Source organism: Cydia amplana, chromosome 5 (assembly GCF_948474715.1).
Source record: "Cydia amplana chromosome 5, ilCydAmpl1.1, whole genome shotgun sequence".
Classification (NCBI taxonomy): Eukaryota; Metazoa; Arthropoda; class Insecta; order Lepidoptera; family Tortricidae; genus Cydia; species Cydia amplana.
Window position 1 is genome coordinate 752,817 of NC_086073.1, and position 15,774 is coordinate 768,590.

Genomic DNA, 15,774 nt, shown 5'->3' on the forward strand with positions numbered 1-15,774 from the left:
TAATTGACTCACTATTACTTGTTACATCAGTACATGGACTAACATGTCATTGACTCACTGTTGCTCACTTAATACAAAAATACATGGATTTAAATATATCATTGGCTCACTATTACTTGTTACATCAATACATGACTAACATGTCATTGACTCACTGTTGCTCACTTAATACAAAAATACATGGATTTACATATTATTGACTCACTGTTATTCATTTATTACATCATTGCAGCTCTTCATCTGCAATGCCTCACTGTTAATGTATGTACCATATAATATAGCTCACTCAACTTTAATAATTGCATGTCTTTTGTACTAAATCACTCTATTATTTTTAGACAAATATATTTATAAATTCACTCTTACAAATTATTATAAAATATTTTTCTTGGTCACAAAATTATCTGACTCGCTTTCAGAAAATGATCATGGATAAGTACCTACATATCTCTTAATAATATCACAAATTTCTCTGTTTCACTCCAACAAGTTGTATTGAATATATCTTTCACAATTTCAATATATTCATATTACTCATACTGTTACTCTTGTAGTGATCTCATCACAATTTCAACAGAAAGATAAAACAACATCTTTATCATCTTAAACAGTAACATGCAAAATTTAAGTTTTTCATTCTCTTGACTCTCTTGTATTTCAAATTATTATCACTAGTATTAACTTGCTTAGCATTTCATTTTACAACAACTATGAATACCACTTTATAATTAATAAACCTCAAATTGATCACAACTTTTCACAAGTATCATCATTATTATTTTTCCATTTAATAACATCTTAAAAATATATATCTTGCTTTGATAGTAAACATGTTTACCCTTTACTTTCACTCTGAATCACTATGTATGCATACTAGTATACTTCTCTCACACAGAAGTTTTCTTGTATGTCTTAACAGCTTGTTGAATAATAGGAGTATCTTCCTCTCTAAATTCTACCTTAGCTAGTACCGAACATAAGATTATGTCATTGCGCATCTCTAGGTATGAATGTTTGATGACTATGCTGCATATGGCAATACAACCAGTTACTACTTTAAATGTCAAACAAAGTTTATATATTCTCAAATCATCCTAAGATACTAGTCAACGGTCAGTATTTTAATAATTTGTAGCGTATACTTTACTTCCATAAGACCCTAACTGGCTCCATGTATAAATTTCAAGCATCAGTTTCTCTCATGTGCTCAGGCTATCAAAATCAACCTGTGCCTAGTATTGTACTCTGGTGATATAAACTGACTCAAAATGGTTAGGTATCTATTTTTTTTTCCTACCTGTTACCTGAAACAGCTTTATTACTGGATATCTCACACTTATTACCTAATGCCATTATATCATAATAATAATTCTCTAAGAGCTGTCCTATCCCAGTTTCAACATGTTTGTCAAAAGTTCTCCATAATCATTATAATCATAATAATCACTTATTCATCGCAATCATTTATTCTTTGTCGCAATCATTTATTAATTAATGAGAAGAGCTATTTTTAATTTAAATGTCCATTCCGGCCAAGTGAAAATAACTGATGGCTGGCTTATCCTATATATCTATGTGAATGAGATGAATGTTACAACAATCCCTCCACTTATTTTTATGTGTGCGCCTTATCAAGAGACCTACTTACTCACTTCTCTTTATGGTGTACCAGTAGGTACTAGCAATTCACTTTCTTACTTCTATCACACCTTGTACATACTACAACCATGGAATCTTTCCATACTTCACTTTTACTGTTAAAACGGACAATATAAAAACAAATCAAGTACCTACACATATAGCATGATATTTACAGCCAGTAATTCAGTGTGAAATTCATAGGTAACAATTATGAACCAGATTTTCCTTGAAAATTATTCCCATTAACAATCAATATGCTCACGAAAAGCCAAACACATATTATTAATCACTTGAGTATAACAGCTATTGGTGTTAATTCACGACACAAAAACAAATCTCGCAATGTTATCTTAGTGTAAAGTTTGTTCAAATAGGTTAGTTTTCCTTATTCGGATATCACTTTCTCCAACTCTCAGATTGTTAGTAGCTAATCAATCACTCTTCTGACTGCCAAAACAGATGAAAATAAGTGGAATTCTCTGACCATTGGCTCCCAATTTATAGAAATAGCGTCTTTTCCAACTGGCGGGCGTCGGTTTTAAAGCAAGCTGGAGCAGCTTATCCCTGCTTCTGAATTGTTAGCTCACCCTGTGGGCCTCGCTCTGGGGATTCGTATACTGCTTAAAAATGTAAAGACGATGTTCTTCTTGACAGGTTTATAATTAATATTCGTTGTACAAAGCTGGTTTCTCATCTTGCCGTAATTCTCTACAAGTTTACAGGCAAAAGCTAAGAGTCACAGATAACATATATCGCTCAAAGTATAGATTTGGCGGGCTTTCAATAACTGTCATTAGAACTAATATTACAAGCACTTTATGTTGGTTCACTGTATGGCCATATTGTTTTATTAAACCGTTACGTTGATAAGCTTGGAATAATACTATATAATATAAAAGTATCACAGAATATAAAAATGCTTATACGATACAACTTACACTGTCAACAACTTACCGAGTTTACGACGTAAACGAACTATAGCGTATAACCGTATAGCGAAGGCTTTGGAAATAGGGACCTTAGCCAATACCGATGATTCACAAGTTGAATTATTTCTTTCATATTGTCAGGAGATAAAAAACATCGCTGATAGTTTTCAAGAGTCTCATCTTATCATTTCGGATTTATTAGGGGATGATGAGGTCGACGACAGTGAGAACGAGATTCAGGAACGATTCGACGAAGCGTATTTTAACGTAGTGGCCTTACAGCGTAAATTTTCACCGTGTTCGTCTCAACAACCGGGTATTTCGAGACAGGACATAACACCGGGTTCGCATAGTAGTAATATGCGACTTCCAAAAATTTCGCTACCGACCTTTTCGGGTACTATTAAGGAATGGCCCGAGTTCATCGCGACTTACAATGCGCTTATTCACGAATCGACCCTTTTGAGTGAAATTGAGAAATTTCATTATTTAGTGTCCGTTTTACGCGGTGACGCTTTATCGTTAATCAGAACGTTTCCTGTGGCAAGTGAACATTATTCAAGTGCATACGAGGCTCTCAAGTCCCGTTACGAGGACAAACGCGACTTAGCTTTTACGTGTTGGCGTGACATTTTAGATGTCAGTTTTAAAACGACTAGCGCTCAAGATTTTCGACATGCGCTAGATACAATCGATGAAAATCTAACTATTTTAAAACAGTTGAAGTTACCGACCGAACATTGGGACTTTGTCCTGTGTTATAATATTCTAGCCAAGTTAGATACAAAGCTGCGACGCGAGTTTGAGGAGAAACACACTAACGTGGAGATGCCGCAGTACAAGCAAATTAGGGCATTTTTACACGCGAAAAGCGAAGCTTTATTGCGCGATACGCACTTTACCGCCGTTACTTCTAAAAACGCGAATACTTCTAAAGAGGCAACGGGAACTTTACAGAAACCGAAGCGACATAGCGTCACGCATACACTCCTCTCTCCTACCGTGAACCCTCTTCCAAAGGGTGGTGACAAACAAGAGGTGAAACCGAAAGTTTCGGGAACTCCGAAAGTTGTCCGAAAATGTTCCTTCTGTGGTGAAGAGAAGAGCACAACATATCAGCCTGCAAGGACTTTATAGCTAAATCGGTGGATGAACGAATGGCTATTACCACGGAGAGGAAATGGTGCTACAACTGTCTTAACGCGTCTCATTCAGTGCGACGATGCACATCGATATTCTCTTGTCAGAAATGCAAGCGGAAGCACCACACTCTGTTGCACCGAGAGCAAGCTGCCAGCAATCCTGAACCTTCTGGTGAAAAATCAAGCTCAGTCGTCTTACTGGCTAAAGAATCGTTGACTCCGTCCAATTCACCTTCGAATACGACCGTGCTACTGGCAACCGCGCTCGTCCAAATTCGTGATGCTTCAGGCGAGTTTCAGACATTCCGGGCGTTATTGGACGCCGGAAGTCAAAACAATCTTCTCACTACACAAGCGGCTCAACGGCTAAAGTTGGAGCCTACACCGACTAGTGAGGGGCCCTGCGGCCTAGGAGGTGCACCCGCAACAGTGACTGGCAAGGTCACATGCGATATAGGTGCCAAGGATACCGTACATTTTCGCCTGGAAATGTTTGTTTCACCGCACATTTGTGATGAACAACCAATCGGAAGACTCAATACGAGTGGATGGGAAGAACTCAAAACATTACCGTTAGCTGATCCTGGTTTTGATATTCCTGGTCCAATTGATGTCTTGCTCGCTGCCGATGTCTTTGCTGAGTCACTTCTCGACCAACGTTTGAAACGCTGCGTCAATAAACCGCGTGCTCTCAACTCTGTCTTCGGATGGCTGATTGTCGGAAGAATCCGACTAGCATCGTCGTCTTTATTAAGTGTACCTACACCTAATATGGATGACAGCTTAAACAATATCGTTCAACGCTTCTGGGAAATCGATACCGTTCCACATTCTTCCCGATTAACCCCAGATGAACAGCTCTGTGAAAATAGTTTCACAAACGAGCATTACCGTGACGAGACTGGTAGGTACATCGTCTGTCTCCCCTTCAAAGATAACGCTGAGCCTGTGTTTGAAGGCTCTCGGGAGATAGCGTTACGACGCTTCCATGCTATCGAAAAGCGCCTTTCTCGTGATCCAGACTTGAAACAACAATATGTTGATTTCATGACCGACTACATCGAAAGTGGTCACATGACTTTGGTGCCTGCTAAGCACATGGGTCAAGGCAAGTTTTATGTGCCGCATCACTGCATTCTGCGCCCTGAGAGCGCCACAACGAAGCTTCGCGTTGTTTTTGACGCTTCAGCTAGAGATGCGCATTCCAAATCGCTTAACGACTCGCTATTAACAGGCCCAAAGTTACAATCCAACATTGCGGAGATTCTTCTTCATTACCGGGAGCACGAAGTGGTCTTTATGGCCGACGTGCGCCAAATGTACCGTCAAATTACCGTTGCTCCGCATCACCGGGATTACCAGCGTATTCTCTGGCGAGCTCACCCAGATGAGCCTCTTCAGGAATACGTGTTGAACACCGTAACGTACGGGGTCTCCTCGGCTCCGTTTCTTGCTTGCCGAACGATCCAGCAATTGGCCAACGATGAAGGTCATAAGCACCCGAAGGCCAAAACCGTTCTAACTTCTGCTATTTACGTCGATGACGTCGTTACCGGAAGTTCTTCGCTGGATGACGCTTGTGACATCAAGTCACAGGTTATCGCACTCTTCAAGCTCGGCGCTTTCGAGCTACGAAAATGGGTAAGCAACCGACCCGAACTTCTAAGGGATTTGCCTTCGGAAATGTGTCTCTCGGACGCCATCGCATTTACCGAAGCCGAAGACACCACCGTTAAGGTCCTTGGCCTTAAATGGGAACCCGCTTCAGACTCGTTCGTTTTTAACGTCCAACCTTCGAATCAACCGTGTACCAAACGAACGATTCTAAGTGAGGTCGCCAGAATCTTCGACCCTTTGGGTTTCTTGTCCCCATTGACAATCCAAGCCAAAGCCTTGATCCAAAAACTTTGGATTCTCGGCTCTTCGTGGGATGAAACTCCTCCTCCGGAAATTGTGTCCCAATGGAGCAATTTCTCTCAGCAACTTCCTCAAGTTAGAGATCTGAAATCCCTCGCAAATTCACCATCGAAGGTGTTCAATCGTATCAGTTGCACGGATTTTGTGACAGTTCTGAGGTAGCGTATGGCGCCGTCGTATATCTACGTGTCACCGAGTCTGATGGCTCCGTTCGCGTCCACCTCGTTTGCGCAAAGGCGAGAGTTTGTCCTCTCCGGAAACAATCTTTGCCCAGATTAGAATTGTGCGCAGCAGTGCTGCTTGCAGATCTCATCAAGTTCGTCAAGGACACGCTGCGGCTGCCTGTCGAAGAAACTTACCTTTGGTGCGACTCAACCGTTACATTGGCTTGGTTACGCGCTCCGTCCTCTCGTTGGGTGACATTCGTCGCAAATCGTGTTAGCCACGTGCAGGACATCGTTCCTACCGCTTGCTGGAGACACGTTCCCTCTGGAACGAATCCCGCAGATATCTGTTCACGAGGGCAGATGCCTCGGGAACTTCTCACCAATACGCTATGGTGGGCGGGCCCAGAGTGGCTCTCTCACTCACCGTCTGAATGGCCAACAGATCTATCGAAAGATCGCAACACCGATAACGTCGTACTTTCCGAACAGCGTCGTGTAACTCTCGTAACAAGCCAAACCGAACCTATCAAGCAAACGTCAATAATCGATCAGCTGTTAGAGAGATATTCGTCGTTGGACAAAGTCTGTCGCATTCTAGCTTACGTGCGTAGGTTTTGTACCAACGCGCGTAGCACCGCTTCACGATCTGAAAGCTTGCTCATAACGGACATCGAGCGCCATCGCGCGCTACTAGAAATCGTCAAGCATTTCCAAGATCGTCATTTTTCCGATGTCATATCGAAACTTAGGTTGCGAAAACAGCTACCTCGTAGTCTTCGCAAACTAAATCCGTTCCTAGACGACCAAGGCATTCTCAGGGTGGGCGGACGACTTGCGCGCTCCGGCTTAGAATTCGAACATAAGCACCCTGCGTTATTGCCTAGAAAGTGTGTACTTACGACACGCGTAATCGAATCCGTCCATCGGAAAACCTTTCACCCTGGTCTAAATACGACTCATTATTTAGTCCTGCAACAATTCTGGATCCTCGCGGCTAGGCGAGCGATACGACACCAGCTTTCGAAATGCATCCGTTGCTATCGTCTTCATCCGCAGCCTCTGCAACCGTTCATGAGCGACCTTCCTGACTTTCGAGTCAATCAGGCTAAGCCGTTCTCTGTAGTCGGCGTTGATTTCGGTGGTCCATTTCGCATCAAACTCGGATCCCATCGCGGTGCGAAAATCGACAAGGCTTACTTATGCCTGTTTGTGTGCCTAAGCACAAAGGCCGTGCACTTGGAGGTAGTGTCAACGCTATCAACCGACGGCTTCATCGCAGCCTTACGTCGTTTCGTTTCCCGCCGTGGCCGTTGTAACGTCATACATTCGGATTGTGGTACTAACTTTGTCGGCGCGAGCTCACAACTAGCGGAATGTATCGAACGAGCCTCGCACGCAGAACGTATCACTTTCAAACGCAACCCCCCGTCCGCTCCACACTTTGGAGGGATATGGGAGATCCAGATTAAGGCCGCCAAGACACATTTATATCGCATCGTTGGCGACCAGGTCTTAACCTTCGAACAATTATCGACATGTTTCACCCAAATTGAATCGATTATGAACTCGAGGCCTTTGTGTCCTTTAAGTTCCGACCCTAACGATCTGAACGTCCTCACACCCGGTCACTTCCTGACATTAGAACCCCTGACAGCAGTCCCAGACGCTGACTATACGGACGTTAAACTTAATCGACTAAACCGATGGCAGCTCATCCAAGCGTTCCAACAGCAGTTCTGGAAACGCTGGTAAAATGAGTACCTACACGCCTTAACTCTGCGGGCAAAATGGACCAAAGACTCAACACCGTTAACCGTAAATTCAATCGTACTTATCAAAGACGAGAACCGACCTCCTCTTCATTGGCCGTTGGGACGAGTTGTCTCTCTCCATAACGGACCTGACGGAGTAGTTCGGGTGGCTACCGTGCGAACCGCGAAGGATAACTTAGTTAAAAGGCCCCTGGTCAAACTATGTCCTCTTCCATCCGAATAATCGCTCCCATTATCAGCATTCCCTAGTTTTAAGATTAGTTTCGTAAATCGTAGTTTTACCAATAGTTAAGTAACGTTTTCTTTTTCTTTCGGGAAAATCCCATTGGTATTTTGGTGGGCGGAATGTTCCGTTCTTAACGTTTAGTTTTTAAGTAATTAATCAAAATTCCGCGCGCTTCTACCGTTTATCGATGCAAAGTCAAAACGCACTTCACAACGATACAATATTGACATTTTAGCCAATAGGATCGTCCGAAACTGCTCGGACGACACGCTAAGGACAACGCCTCAGCAGCGCCTCTGTTGGCGAAAAAGAGAACTAGCGAGACGCCGCGGCATGCGTATCGACCGCTATCGATTTAAAATCGCTTTATATGTTTTAAGCCTCCAAAACTAAGTGTTTTAGTGATATATCGTGCGTGACAAAAGGCCTAAGACTGTTTAACGTACCGCCGGCCGGCGTGTGAAAGAAGAAAAGGTGCTGAACGTAAAAGAAGAACCAGTCGCATCGAGAGGATTCCGCCATTGCTGCAGCATAAGGTCAGTCCAGTGCGTGATATCCTTTGGTTATTTTATCGTGTTGTACCGTTTATTACCGGCGAGTATAGATATTTATGCTCGATCCTGAATGTTGTGAATTGGCATTGCATCTCATTCCAAAACCGCGCCATTTTGCAACATGTATATTCTGATCGACGACCAAGCTATTTATGGAGTACCTATTCATCAGGTAGGTTATGTGGGAGTATCTTCTGATTACGCATACACATTCTATAGGTGAAGGTAAGAGAATGCATGGGGTCTTAATTATTTTAGTACAATGTTTTTCACTCAATAGTGAGCGCTCCAGGCTCCAAATAAAATGGAACCAACCATGTTTAATATGCAAAGATGGGCTTAAGTCGGCTGTTAGGTATTTCTTATTATGAAGTTACCGTGATTAAAAGTTGCGTTTGCGTCTTTTTTGACATTCATTTATTCGTTAAAATACAACAAACATACAAATAAATACAAAACACATTTATCATAAAGTATCAAGTATTTTATTTTTATCATAAAACATCAGGTTCGTTTGGTTCATCGCATTGTTGTCGCGTTATCGCCATTTATTAAGTCCGTAGTAAAAAAACAAAAGGAGCTGTGAATGATGCAAAAAATGACCCACAAACATCCTGACCGTGTATGTTTACACTGCAAGGTACACTTAAAAACAAACTATTCGACTTAATCTTACACCAGGCGCGACCTATAAATTCGCGGCAAATCGGTATATCGGTAGGTATTTATTTTCCGTAATTATTAAGGTCACAAATGAGAAACCAATAAAACGCACTAAACAGATGACTCAGAAACACCTGACGGTTTATACTGATTTGTACGCTGCAAGGTACACTTGAAAAACAAAGTATTCGACTTATCTTACATCAGGCGGCCTCTAAATTCGCGGCGAACCCAAGGAAGCTACGGTTTCCGGCCCCGCGGCCTCGGCGTGGCAATGACCCCGTGCGAATCGCGGCCAATTGTCTGCAAAATCCACGCGAATGTTCCCTGACCAGATTATAAGAAATCCTCAATTTCAGTCCCAGTCCAAAAAATTCTAATTAAGGATAAAATACAAAAAGATGACGTTATATGGTGCCTAGGGTGGTCATTTTAGTCAGGAATTAAAAGTTGTCGGCGATTGCGTGCGTGATTTAGAATGTTGGAACGCTGGAACACTAAAAGTTGTTAGCAATTCGTTGGGTTTTTTGTTCAAGGATTTACGAGCAAATTACTATTTTATTTTTTTACAAGCGTTTCGTCTGTGACCGATGCTATTAAGCTTAGAATAAATTTAAAAGTGGAAAAATTACTGTCTTGGGTGAGACTTGAACTGATCCAGAGGCCGTGGGTTCAAGTCTCACCCAAGACAGTAATTATTCCACTTTTAAATTGATTCTAAATTACTATTTTAACGCGTATAAGTAACTAGTCTAACCACCATTATTCTGAAACTGGTATGTTTGGTTTTACTTCTATTGATAAAAACAGAATCACTCGCAATCAATCAATCTTATGTTTTTTAAACCCGTTTTTAACATACCTATATACCTACTACGGCCGGGTTAACTAGTCTAGTGTATAAACACAATTTAATATCAATTTTCCTCCTAAGTGCCGAAATTGACCAGAACAGGTTCCATAACGTAGGAAATTAAAATGACGTTCACTTGAGTTGGAAATAAGTATAAAACTACCTGTGTGCCTTGATCCCTTTCATTGAATGCTGTTTTTCCGCAACTGCGATTAGGCCCTTCTATGGCACTAGATTGGCGTTTAAGGCTTTTACAATTAACTTAATGATATGGATAGCCTTTAGATTCCCCTAGGAAGCTACGTTAGGAATGCGACGTAGTGTAGATACTTCATAGCTATAGTTAACTTTGTGAACATGATCATTTTAGTGCCGAAATATCAGGAACCCGCTAAATCATACAAATAAAATAGTAATTATCGCGTGGTTCCTTGTAGTTATTAATGTAAATGACCATGCTAACTTTAACTAGTTGTAGATATTATACGTCTATGAGGGGAGGAAAACATATTCACTACATTAACTAATTCTCAAAATTCTAAAAATTCGGTCATGATCACCTATCCATCCGCAGACAAGAGGTTAAGAGTTGTCGATGGGAAAAAAACCATGGCAACGATTAACGAATGACACTAAAAATTTAATTCACCCAAAAATAATTCTAACTGTATTGCGGATTTGGTACGTTCGACATGAGCTCCGGGATATGTTATCTATGCGCCACTAGAGCATTCTGAGCATATTTGTATGCAGCTCTGAGATTGAAGCGTTAAAATTCTATGAACCAAATCTGCCTTAGGTAGTATGACAGGTTTCGATGGACAAGCACTTTGTCACGCCAAAAGTCTTATTTGAAAGCAAAAAAAGTTCAAACCACGCATTTTTAGTCACTCGCGCGACATATTTTTCGAAGAGCTCTATTTTCGAGCACTATTGTTCGTTTTTTTAGCATTAGAAAAAACGTAAACAATCATGACGTGTCTTTTTATTAAAAAACACTTTTAAAAAACATGTCACTGCAAATATGTAACAATAATGAATCATATACGATTATTTACATTTTTTGCTTTCATAAGTAAAAGTTACTGATAAAAAAAGCGTTTTTCAATTAAAAGACACGTCGAGATCGCGTAGTCTTTTTCTAATACTAAAAAAACGAACTATAACAGTGCATGGGTAGCGTTAACGATAGCCGTAAAATTAGCTTAATGTGAGTGTGACACACATGTAAAATTCGACAAAAACTTCATAAACTTGTGATAACTTCACAAAATGTTTTGTGTCCATTTAAAGTATTAAATCTCAGCAGGAACTCAAGCAAGAAAACTGAACATATGATATTTATTTTGTCTGGAACTATTAATACACGTGTCCGTGCTTTATCGTCGTCATACCTGTTAACTGTCTATTCGTAAATCTTATCGCAATGATATCCTTATTTATATATTAATATCTGGGTGACCGAGCTTCGCTCGGAAAACATAAAAAAACTCGAAAATGCGCGTTTTCCCAGAGATAAGACCTAGCTAGATCGATTTTTCGCCCCCAAAAACCCCCATATAGCAAATTTCATCGAAATCGTTAGAGCCGTTTCCGAGATCCCCGAAATATATATATATAACAAGAATTGCTCGTTTAAAGGTATTAGATACTCTAACTACGATCCGTTAAGTATGTTGTTACAAGTACAGTTATGTAACGCGCGACATTGTCTCCCCTGTTAGCAAATTTAGCTGTTGTTGTTTGTTGCTTGCTGCGTTCATTTCGCAACTCCCAATTTACAAACAATAGGCATATCGAAGAAAGCGGCTCGAAGGGAATTTAGTCCTCATTTACCCATTTCAAAACAACATCTGTTTACTTGACAAAAAATAATCTTTCATTTAACGCTATTCCATCAAAATGATTTGCATACTAACATCAATTGGGAATAGGTGACAAATTCAAACCTAAATCACTGTTTGACCTACCTATTTGCTTTGATGGTTTCACTGTATTTGGTTTCATTATAGGTAGTTCAGTTAATGTTTGATGTGGCTCCGATGATAGGAAATGGCAAGCGAAATTGCCATTTGTGTTGCAAATTGCAATACCTACCTAGTTGGTTTGTGCTTATCATGGAGGATGATATGACGACATAAAGTCGTAATTCATAACAAAATGCTTGGTAGTTTTGGTTAGATTTAAGATGTCGATATCAATGACGTTTGAATATCATATTCAAAATTTGTTTAAATGTTTCAAACCTTTTCAAACCCTCTAACCGATACGAGTATAAGAAACTAACTCTTATTGGCATTCGATTTTGACGAGCGAGTGGATAACTTGACAATTTTAGGTAGAAGTTCTCAAGCCTCTTGTTGACCCTCTAACTTGATTTAACGACTATTGCTGCTGCCGTGATTTTTCTCACTCGGTGGTCTCATCGGAAGATCAGTGCTGGAAGTCGCCAGCAACATGCTGAGATGAGACTAATTTCGTGGCACTTTCTTCTTGTTCTTCTTACTTTTATTTTGTTTTAGTGTTTACGAATAATAATATGTATATTCTATAAATTCTATTCTATTGACGCCTACACTAATAGTTAATATTTGTTGCAGGCCGGAGTCATGGTGGGTCTCCGCGGCGCTGAAGGCGATCCGAGCGGTGGCGCTCGTGTTCGACGTACTCACGTTCCCCGTGCACCTCGTGCTGCAGCGGCCCTGGCGCAAGAGGGCGCTGTCCCGCCGGATCAAGGTAAACTTTGTCCACACTTTTATTAGTTATGTAGCTAGTAGCTTTTAGTAGCTTTACCAGTATCTCATGCGGTGGTTATGTAGCTGAGTTAGAGCTGATTAAGATGGCGCGCGAACTCGCATGCGATTTTAGTTACATTGCGGACTGTTGGTTACGTCCAATTTAACCGACCGATCAAAATCCGCAATGTAATGAAACTAGCATGTGAGTTCTCGCATCGTCTAAATGAGCCCTTATGGAATTAAAGGCTCAGGAGTATTGGTCAATAACTCAGTCGATAGATAGCATGTGGGGACTCATGCTGTCGCAGGCGGTTTAGCGACTAGTGAAGCTCATAAGTCGATAGCTTAGTCAATGCAGTATGCATGCGGATAACTTTCCGCCGGCGGGAAGCAGCTTTAAGCCTAGTGAAACTCATAATGGCATGAGTTTTGGAAATCTCCTGCACACCGCTTACGGGCCCCATCGACCAATGAAAACAGTCCCCCGAAAGTGGGCCCTACGGTATGCTTTAAATACGGAAATCTTCCGTAGCCCGCCTGAGGGCCATATCGACCAATGAAACTGAGCCTTAAAGCTAGTTTATAATATAATAAATACACCTTAATGCCAAAATCGGTTATCTTAATTAGGTAATTAAAAATTCGATAATTCGAAATGCGAAAGAATGTAGATAACAAGTATACCTAATGCTGACGATAAAAACGTTAATACATATTGACTTTTATAACTCGCATTTAGTAGGTATATTATAATATTAGGTACACTAACAGTAGTCACTATGTGCCAATTCTCCTCAAGGATTAGGTATTTAGTCTCAAAGCCCTCGCACACAATCCTTGATATTGCGTTGCTCTATTGAAAGCCGAACTGTCTAGACTTGGATTTGGCCCGCGTTGCACACAATAGTAATCTAATCTCGAATCCGCACCTAATTTCTGTATAAATGTGATCTGGCATGCCATATTTATCAAGCCGATTAAGCAGTATTATTGTGATTGTGAACCGGAAGCATAGAAAGTTCTTCGATTATCAGCAACGTTTTTCAAAAATTTCACGTCAGTGATCAATTTCAATCAAACCCAAAATATATTCTTTTAGTTAATAAGATCATATTGTTCTTTGAAGTAAAATGATTTAATTTATTTCATTGAAAATAAACTTCCCCTACACCAAGATAAACTAAACGATCATTCGCACTGTTCATTGTAATCAGATGACCAATTAAAACTGTCACTTAACCGTATCAGCATTAATTAAGTGTGCCCAAGCGTAAACCGCCTACATCCGATACTAAACCACATGTGCTGTATTTCCCACCACTCTAGCAAACTAGGTTATCTAAGCTTGGATTATCCATTCAAAACAATAAAATTTAAACGTAAGACTGTTCAGAGCCTTTCAATATTGCACGTCTATTTTCAAAGAGAAAATGTAATCCGTCCTGCACTCATTTCTCCGAAGCCCTTTGTCACAGATCCTTTATTGTGTCGCGTTCTATAGGATACTGGTCCTGTAGCTTATAACTTGAGTATTTTGCATCTGTGGGTGTACACGTGGCGCAGTTATCCTGCATTTTGCCCTTTGACCTTTTCAGCGGTTCAGATTACGGATTCAGGGACTCTCGTTCTCGATGCATTTACAAATAAATTCATGGATCGGATCCATTTTTCGCGGTCATGTAGTAAATAGAAAAGGATTAGTAAAAATTATGGCGTGACTAAAGTTGCAAATTTCGCAACGCTAGATGATTCGGGCTGATGTCTTTGTTAGTTTAATCTTTTGATTAATAGTTAGTATGTTTAGAAACAGTACAACTTGTACTAAGATGATCTTGTCCCCCTCCAGCTTGTTTTGAGCGAGTTAGAGATACTGAGGTATAGAACCCATTCTGAAGACTTTATATACAAGACCGATCGTCGCATCGAACATCGATCGTTCTCATAAACTGTTGTCATTAATGATTTTAACGATTTATATTTACCTTCTAGGCCCGCATAATCCAAAGCAGCAACGACAGCGTGACCGTCCGCTCCGTCGCTGAGCCCACCGAGCTCCACCTCCGCATGGTGCGCGACAATGTGCTCACCATGGAGGGCATGCTCCGCGCCGCCGCCTCGCGCTGGGCGGACAAACCCGCACTAGGGACCAGGACGGTGCTGGGCGAAGAGGACGAACCACAGCCTAACGGACGGGTCTTCAAGAAGGTGAGTCACCGAGCTCCACCTCCGCATGGTGCGCGACAATGTGCTCACCATGGAGGGCATGCTGCGCGCCGCCGCCTCGCGCTGGGCGGAGAAACCCGCACTAGGGACCAGGACGGTGCTGGGCGAAGAGGACGAACCACAGCCTAACGGACGGGTCTTCAAGAAGGTGAGTCACCGAGCTCCACCTCCGCATGGTGCGCGACAATGTGCTCACCATGGAGGGCATGGAGGGCGCCGTGACATTTTGACTCATGTCTAAGTGTCACATATCACACTATGGATAGATTAACATTAAAAACGTGTCCTAATTTTCAACCCTCTCACATTGCTCAGGCTTTACAGTGTTATGTTACACAGTAAACCAATCAACCAGTGCTCTCCACTCGGGATTAGAGTACAGTAACCGACAAAGCGGATTGCGAGATGCGAAGCCCCGCAAGAGACTCGGGAGAGAATTCCCACGCTCCGACGGATCGATCACACGTGAATAGAATAGAATAAAATAGAATATATTTATTTGCTTGAATACGTAACAATCAGATCTTATACTAAAATAGTTAGACACAGTATTCAGTCGACACTACATCAACATGCAAAATATTTACAAAATTGTACATTAAGGTACTAAATCACTAATTTATGACATGCAATCATTAAAACAAAATAATAATAAATCAATGTCATTGAAAATAAAATTAAAGTATAAAAGTATTATGGTAGAATTAGTCAAAAGTAAAAGTTAATTACATATATCAAATACAAATCGGCAATAGTCATTTTAAACATTATAATTTAAATTTTAAATAATCCTTAACACTATAAAAACAATGTTCATGTAGCCATTCAGTCAATTTTACTTTAAATACTTTCCCATTTAACTTTCTGAGCTTTTTAGGGAGGTTGTTGAATATTACAACACACATATTAAATGCATTTCTCCTACAAATATCAGACGTACAGGCTGGCT

General features: G+C 40.9%; 1 protein-coding gene across 1 annotated transcript in view; it reads left to right on the forward strand.

Moving 5' to 3' along the window:
• The window catches only part of LOC134647815 (long-chain-fatty-acid--CoA ligase 4), an 85,098-nt gene that overhangs the window by 49,330 nt on the left and 19,994 nt on the right, over nucleotides 1–15,774 (forward strand). Inside the window, exons 3-4 of the mRNA XM_063502142.1 lie at nucleotides 12,465–12,600; nucleotides 14,592–14,807. Coding sequence (XP_063358212.1) covers nucleotides 12,465–12,600; nucleotides 14,592–14,807 — 352 coding nt within the window. The remainder of the gene's footprint in view (nucleotides 1–12,464; nucleotides 12,601–14,591; nucleotides 14,808–15,774) is intronic.